This window comes from Aegilops tauschii, chromosome 5, assembly GCF_002575655.3.
Source record: "Aegilops tauschii subsp. strangulata cultivar AL8/78 chromosome 5, Aet v6.0, whole genome shotgun sequence".
Lineage (NCBI taxonomy): Eukaryota > Viridiplantae > Streptophyta > Magnoliopsida > Poales > Poaceae > Aegilops > Aegilops tauschii.
The window spans coordinates 5,665,117-5,673,949 of NC_053039.3; the positions used below are offsets into that span (position 1 = coordinate 5,665,117).

At 45.5% G+C, this 8,833-nt stretch overlaps 1 protein-coding gene across 1 annotated transcript; it reads left to right on the top strand.

Moving 5' to 3' along the window:
• Window positions 1-6,196: 6,196 nt before the first annotated feature.
• Window positions 6,197-8,541, top strand: LOC141022256 (cytochrome P450 CYP94D108-like). The gene has a single exon (XM_073498569.1). The coding sequence runs from the start codon at window positions 6,427-6,429 to the stop codon at window positions 7,945-7,947; it is 1,521 nt and encodes a 506-aa protein (XP_073354670.1). The 5' UTR covers window positions 6,197-6,426; the 3' UTR covers window positions 7,948-8,541.
• Window positions 8,542-8,833: the final 292 nt, after the last annotated feature.

Consider the following 8,833-nt stretch of genomic DNA (forward strand, 5'->3'; position numbering starts at 1 on the left):
GATTACAAACAGCAATGCATGCACGTCAAATTCCTCCTGTCTGTGCTCATCCCACACACGTACACCATTTCCATTCCACAGCTGTAAAAGTTCTTCAACTAATGGCCTTAGGTACACATCAATGTTGTTGCCGGGTTGCTTAGGGCCTTGGATGAGAACTGGCATCATAATGAACTTCCGCTTCATGCACATCCAAGGAGGAAGGTTATACATACATAGAGTCACGGGCCAGGTGCTGTGATTGCTGCTCTGCTCCCCGAAAGGATTAATGCCATCCGCGCTTAAACCAAACCATACGTTCCTTGGGTCAGCTTCAACTCAGCCCAGTACTTTCTCTCGATTTTTCTCCACTGCGACCCGTCAGCGGGTGCTCTCAACTTCCCGTCTTTCTTACGGTCCTCACTATGCCATCGCATCAACTTGGCATGCTCTTCGTTTCTGAACAGATGTTTCAACCGTGGTATTATAGGAGCATACCACATCACCTTCGCAGGAACCCTCTTCCTGGGGGCTCGCCGTCAACATCACCAGGGTCATCTCGTCTGATCTTATACCGCAATGCACCGCATACCGGGCATGCGTTCAGATCCTTGTACGCACCGCAGTAGAGGATGCAGTCATTAGGGCATGCATGTATCTTCTGCACCTCCAATCCTAGAGGGCATACGACCTTCTTTGCTGCGTATGTACTGTCGGGCAATTCGTTATCCTTTGGAAGCTTCTTCTTCAATATTTTCAATAGCTTCTCAAATCCTTTGTCAGGCACAGCATTCTCTGCCTTCCACTGCAGCAATTCCAGTACAGTACCGAGCTTTGTGTTGCCATCTTCGCAATTGGGGTACAACCCTTTTTTGTGATCCTCTAACATGCGATCAAACTTCAGCTTCTCCTTTTGACTTTCACATTGCGTCCTTGCATCGACAATGACCCGGCGGAGATCATCATCATCGGGCACTGGTTCCTCTTGATCTTCAGCAGCTTCCCCCCTTGCAGCATCATTGGGCACATCGTCTGGTTCCTCTTGATCTTCAGCAGCTTCCCCCGTTGCAGCATCACCGTCTTCAGGGGGCACATAGTTGTCATCGTCCTCTTCTTCTTCGCCGTCTTCCATCATAACCCTTATTTCTCCGTGCCTCGTCCAAACATTATAGTGTGGCATGAAACCCTTGTAAAGCAGGTGGGTGTGAAGGATTTTCCGGTCAGAGTAAGACTTCGTATTCCCACATATAGGGCATGGACAACACATAAAACCATTCTGCTTGTTTGCCTCAGCCACTTCGAGAAAATCATGCACGCCCTTAATGTACTCGGAGGTGTGTCTGTCAACGTACATCCATTGCCGGTTCATCTGCGTGCATTATATATAATTAAGTGTGTCAAAAACCATTACAGAGCATCATGAATAGATAATTAAGTGACCAAATTAATAGAAGTTCATCATCACATTAAAACCAAAGTACATACATAGTTCTCATCTAACAACATATGTATAGCTCTCCAGAGCATCTAATTAATTAAACCATACATTGAAACTATGTAAAACATTTCAATGCGAAAACAAATGTGATCATAATCGCAACCAAGGTAACAATTGATCCAACGGCATAATGATACCAAGCCTCGGTATGAATGGCATATTTTCTAATCTTTCTAATCTTCAAGCGCATTGCATCCATCTTGATCTTGTGATCATCGACGACATCCGCAACATGCAACTCCAATATCATCTTCTCCTCCTCAATTTTTTTTTATTTTTTCCTTCAAGTAATTGTTTTCTTCTTCAACTAAATTTAACCTCTCGACAATAGGGTCGGTTAGAATTTCCGGTTCAACCACCTCGTAGATAAATAAAATCTATGTCACGTTGGTCGGTATATTTGTCATAAACAATAAATGAACCAAATAGTTATAAAAAGATAATATATACCACATCCGAATCATAGACAGGACGAGGGCCGACGGGGGCAGATACCAAAACCATCGCACTATGTAATAAGAAGGAATAATAAAAGTAACAAAATTAGACAAGTAACTATCTAAAGTAATATTTTTTCCTTTCAGAAAGAAGATAAGAACAAGAGGCTCACCACTGTGGTGCTGGCGACGAGATCGGCGCGGGCAATCGACGGCGGTGAAGACGGGGACGGGACGTGACGGACCACTAAACCTAGACAAATCTCGGGGAAAATGGAGCTCGGAGGTCGAGTTTCGAGAGGAGAAAGATTAACTAGTGTGGCTCAGACATTTCATCGAACACCTCATGTGCATAGGAGGTGAGCTAGAGCACCCAAATGCCCTCCCCTCGTCGGCCAGAAAAAACAGAGCACTGTGGAGTGCTCTGCTGTGGCAATGGGGTATATATAGGGAACTCTTTGGTCCCGGTTCATGGCACCAACCGGGACTAAAGGCCTTTGGTCCCGGTTCGTGCCAGGAACCGGGACCAATGCCCCCTTTAGTCCCGGTTGGTGGCACCAACCGGGACCAAAGGCCTTGTGCTGCCCCGCGTCAAAAGTTTAGTCCCACCTCGCTAGTTGAGAGGGCTCGAGAGTGGTTTATAAGCGCTGCTGCGCCCACCCTCTCGAGCTCCTCTCAACTGCAGGCTTTCGGGCCTAACCGTTCTCTTTGCGTGTGGGGCCTACTGGGCCTTCTGCGGTCCCGAATCGTGGCCCACGGACGAGTTTCAAGTCGTATTCAGGCCGTGGTGGCCCAGTAGGTGGCATAATTTTTTTCTCTGTTTTTTGTTTTCTCTTTTGCTTTATTTGTTTTGTTTTGTTTCTACTTACAACAAAAAACTTATTTATTTTATTTCGAATTACTTATGTATTTTACTTTAATTATTTTATTTTTATTTATTTTACTGCTGCTATTTTTATTTATTTTACTGCTGCTTTTTATTTAATTTATTAAGGTTTATTTATTTTAGTTACTATAGTTTATTTTATTTTATTTTATTAAGGTTTATTTATTTTATTTTATTTTATTAAGGTTTTTTTATTTTATTTACTATAAAAAAATGAACATAGATGCGCTTATAGAGGAAATTAAACCTAAATTCACAATAAATTTCTATGAAATTTACTGTGAATTTAGGTCAAATTCCCTGTATAATGGCATCTATTTTCACTTTAAGAGGAGCACAACAAGGTAGAGAGGGACGGACTTATAAACTGGTGTGAGCGCCCTTCGGTTGGCGAGGTGGGACTAAACACTGGCCGCAACTAGGACCAGCCCTTTAGTCCCGGTTTGTGGTATGAACTGGGACTAAAGGGTGGTGGGCCAGGAGCGTGGCCCATTGGTCCCGGTTTGTCCCACCAACCGGGACCAATGCCCCCACGAGGCCCGGCAGGCCCCTGGCCGCACGAACCGGGACTAATGTGAATATTGCCCTGTGACCAAAGCCCAGTTTTCTACTAGTGAGAGAAGGTCCAAAAGAAACAGTAGCACAAAGCGTCGACAACCATTAATTTGTCTTTCTGGCCATGTTGACCTATCAATAAGGCCCTCTCCAGTGCTTCACCGTATACATGTGCTAAGCATTGCCACATATGCGAAAAATCTGATGTGGCAAGATAGTTAAGAGGAGAGAGAGAGGAGTCTGGTAATCCCACAAAGAACCACCAAGCACGCGGATATATGCAAAACACTTAAATGAGAGAGGTTTACCTATGCATGGAAGAGTTTTGTTGTCAAACAATTAAATGAAGGAAGCTTTGTATCATCAAACCAAGCACATATGCGTTGGGGACTTTAGTTGCTATAAACATTTTAATGCAGCTAGCACTCCATCTAAGCACCTGTACATTGGAATAGGCCTGAGTTGCCAAGCAGAGAAGACCTTCTGGCAACCAATAATCGACCTGGGGCTCCGGTATGATTGAATATCTATAACGTATGAAACTCACGTGGGTGTCCTGTGTGTGTAGCACTACTAACATTGCAGCCCCACGACATTCCTGGGAGTCCTTCAAGGATATCAGATATTGCTTGAAATTGATTTAGTGATCTAAAAAAACTTATATTAGTTTAGAGATGGAGTACTTCATAGATGCCTCCTCCAGCCACTTTGACAGTAAACAAATGTTTCTGACTCTCATATCAGTGAAGCCCACACCACCATAATCTTTAGGGGTGCATAGGTGTTCCCATCTGACCATGTGAAATTTCTTCTTCTTAATCCCAGTAGAAGTTATTTCTTATTGTATCAGCTTTTTTCTATATTTTGACAGGCAAAGTGTAGCAAACAAGAAGGTACATACGGACATTTGATAAACATGCATTGATCAATATATCTCTTCCTCCATAAGAGAAATGTTTGCATTGCCAGGAGTCCAACTTCTTTTCTACCTTTTAATGAAAAAAATCATTAGAAGAGATCTTGTCTTTGCTGATTGGTAATCCCAGATATTAATTTTTTTTTTGAAATTTGCCTATCTCCCAGTTGTATGAGCTACCCTCTGCTCCTCCTCTATACTCAACCCTACTGTGAAAATATCACTCTTCAAGTAATTGAATTTCATGCCAGACATTTCCTCTAAACATTAGAGAAGGAATTAGAATCCAGTAATAGACTCCATGTCATTATGCAAAAAAAGAAAGTTGATTAGTAATAAACAACACAAAATAATATGTACCAATGGAGACCTGAATCCATGGATGATGAAGGTAAGCCATGGAGAGAGGAAAAACCGACACAACTAGATAATTAGGTAATTGATCAAGGAAAGCGAGAATGTATTCATACTATTTTATAGCTATTCATGACACGTAAGTATGTACAGTCATATCTTCATATCCGGTGGCTAGCATGCTTGAAATAATATAACAACGGTAGTCTAAGTCCCAATATGCGAGTACCTAGCTAATTATAAGGTTAATTTAGATAGGAAAGGACACTAAAAATAATTACACGTCAACACTTAAATCGATACACGACTAACATAAGTCGTATGGAGAATATGGCACAACTAGCTGATATTGGAATTAGTCGAGGAATTCTAGATTGTACCGATACATTTTCTAGCTAGGCACGTACGTAAGACATATATACTCACATAGTCACACCTCTGGGGTGGCTAAGTTGCTTGAAATAATATATAATCTGTAGTCAAAGCCGCAAATATCCTGGCTGCTGAGCAAAGGACGAAGGGAAGCCACTCGGAGAGAGAGAGAGAGCCAACACAACTAAATAATTAAGTAAACCAGAATGTATTTCTATTATTTTATAGCTTTTCAAGACATGAAATAATATGAAAACGGTAGTCTAAGTCCCAAATATGCAATGACCTAATTAAGGTTAATTTAGTTCCGAATGCACACTCAGAAACAAAAAGTACACATAAACACTTAAATTGATACATGACTTACATCAGTCGTAGGGCGAATATGGCAAAACTAGTTGATACTGGAATTAGTCGAGGAATGCTAGTGTACCGATACATTTTCCAACTAGACACGTAAGACATACCCATACTCACACGTTGGGGGCGGCTATGTGGCTTAAGTAATACATAATCAATAGTCAATATCGCAAATATGCTGGTAGCTAATTGAGGTCAGCTGATTAGGAATAGACACTCCTAAATAATAAATACAAATGGAGGCTTGAATCGATGGAGGATGACGACAGGTCATAGAGACAATAAAAGCCGGCACAACTAGCATATTAACAAAGTAATCGAGGAATTTCAAACTGCACTTATATCGTTTTCTATCTAGGCACATAAGAAGTATACTCACACGTCATATGTGGCGGCTAGCTTGACATAACATACTCATTCCGTCCTATAATATAAGAGCGTTTTTAATAATAGTGTAGTCACTGGATCATGTTGGTAACCCAAAGAACCGTATTAAAGTTCGCTCACCAAGATTTTTTCTAGCATAAAATAATAATTTATTGAAACGCCATCGGCATTCCTTTTCAAAAAGTTGATTTATAAAATATTAACTTGTATTGAAATACCATGGCCAGCCATTAAAATGTTAGGTATGAACTATCCTATCACATAAAATAATGATTTTACATTAAATGGTCTACAAATTTTTACCCTAAATACAAAGAAACATCATATCTTTGCAAGGAGTATTAATGAATTAGTGATTTAGTAAATAATTGATTGAAAGGGTTACTCTAGAATAAACCGTAAGCTAGAGGATAGAATTGATGGATGGATCGCAGCTAGGTACTAGCTTAATTAGTTCTTTTTTAGGGGGGAAGGTAGCTTAATTAGCTGCTACTGTGTTGAGCTTCTTTCTTTGTTTCTAGCTCGCTTTGCATCACGAATTAGTGAATTGATTGATGCTTTAGGGCCTAAACGAGCGACGACCCGGGAAGGAAAAGAAGGTACACCTCTCGGTTCGGGGCCTTACATATACTCCTCCATCCATCCAACTCATATAGCCATAGTTCAACACGAGAAGAACAAGATGCTCCTGCTCCTGCTGCTTCCTGCCATACTCTACATTTCCCACCGCATCGTGCGGCGTACTCTGGCCAAGAAGAAGCCGAGCAGCCATGGCCTCACTAGCCACCCGCTGCTCGGCCATCTCTACGCGTTCCTCAAGAACCGCCACCGCTTCCTCGACTGGTCGACCGACCTCATCATCGGCAGCCCGGAGAGGAGGATGGGCTTCTGGATTCCCGGGATGATCACCTGCATCATCACGGGCAACCCGGCCGACGTCGAGCACGTCCTGCGCACCAATTTCGCCAACTACCCCAAAGGCGACAGCACCATCCCCGTCATGGGCGACTTCCTCGGCCACGGCATCTTCAACTCCGACGGGGAGCAATGGCTCTGGCAGCGCAAGAGCGCCAGCCGTGAGTTCACCACGCACTCGCTCCGCGGTTTCGTCATCGATTCCGTGCAGTCCGAGGTCAGAAACAGGCTGCTGCCGTTGCTGCGACGCGCGGGGGCCAGCGGCGGCCACAAGGTTCTCGACATGCAGGACGTGCTCGAGCGATTCGCGTTCGATACCGTCTGCATGATCTCCTTCGGCCACGACCCGTGCTCCCTCGCCGACGACGGTGTCTTGACAGACGGCAAGTCAGACTTCATGCGTGCCTTCATCGAGGCGCAAGAACTCACCGTTAAGCGGTGGCTGGAGGTCACCTGGAAGATCAAGAGGTGGCTCGATGTCGGCAAAGAGCGCCGCCTGAGGAAGGCCATCGCCAACGTACATGGGTTCGCCATGGACATCGTCCGCGCCCGCCGTCAAAGCTCGTCTGGGAATAACAACAGAGGCGACCTTCTGTCAAGGCTCGTGGCGAGCGGCGATCACGGCGACGAGGCGCTCCGGGACATCGTCCTCAGTTTCCTGCTCGCCGGCCGCGAGACGACATCCTCCGCGCTGACGTGGTTCTTCTGGCTCGTGTCGTCCCGACCGAACGTTGTCGCACGCATCGCCGACGAGGTCCGCTCGGTTCGGTTCACAACGGGCACCCACCCTGGCGATCCATTCACGTTCGATGATCTCCGGAGCATGCAGTACCTGCACGCCGCGCTCACCGAGTCGATGAGGCTCTACCCACCGGTGGCGATTGACTCCTCCGAGACATGTGCGGCAGATGACACGCTCCCTGATGGCACGCACGTCGGTGCCGGCTGGTCCATCACATACAATGCGTACGCCATGGGGCGGCTCGCCACCATATGGGGCACAGACTGCGCCGAGTTCAAGCCCGAGCGGTGGCTCGACGACGATGGGGCTTTCCGGCCGGTGAGCCCGTTCCTGTACACGGTGTTCCACGCCGGACCGAGGACGTGCCTTGGGAAGGAGATGGCATACGTGCAGATGAAGTCCATTGTCGCCAGTGTTCTCGAAGAATTTGTGGTCGACGTCATGGCCGATAAGGCCGGCGGCGGCGTGCCAGAGCACGCGCTTTCGATAACCCTGAGGATGAAGGGTGGCTTGCCTGTCCAAATAAGGAGAAGGCTGGAAGCCTAGGACGACCAGCAAGCTGCTGGAATGCTGCTGAATGTTCACGGCACCCTATCACGTGGTAGTAATGCTTGCATGCGCTGAGGGCGCTGCGCTCGTTGTGTTGTGTAACTACCTTGTGAGTGACAGTGAGTCGATAAAATATAATATATCTATACCTATCAATAAATAAAGGATGTAATATTTATGGTCTCGTCTTCGTACGCTCGCTACTCTGCCGCACTCCATGCAGTTTCCTGTTTTGTTACATGATCGATGGAAAGTTTGTCCCTAGCTTATCAAGCTGACCGCTTGGTTGTTACGTGATCGATCGGCTGTACTCCCTCCATTTATTTATACAAGGCCGATATGAAATATACGTTTTACATCTATGCAAGTCACCAATGATAATCGAGAAAAGAATTAATGATATTTTCTCATACTAGCAATCTATTTAATACAATCGACACTTTCTCTCATGACGGATCCAATGGACACTTTCTCGCCCGACATCGATCCGATCATCCTCGCTCTCTGGTGCGGCATGTAGCCCCAATTGCTGCTCCACGAAGGTGTTTTGCCGGATGAGTATCGCGATCTCCATGAGCCTCTCTTTGTCCCGTCTGCGTGTCGCTGCACCGTTCACCTTCCTGTCCGTGTTTCCAGTGGGCTCGTTCGTTGGTGCTCAACCTCCAATGAAGCCAGCACCGACACACCCACGTGTCTAGCTAGAGAGGCTTGATGACATCCATCCAAATGGATGCGTGGTGTACGTCTCTTTTGCAAGCTGCAAGTCATTGACCGTGCAACAAATGGCCGACCTCACTGCAGGATTGGAAGCGAGCAGCCACCGATTCCTTTCGGTCGTGAGGATGCATGGCAACGACGGAGACAACACAAACCCATTGGCGTG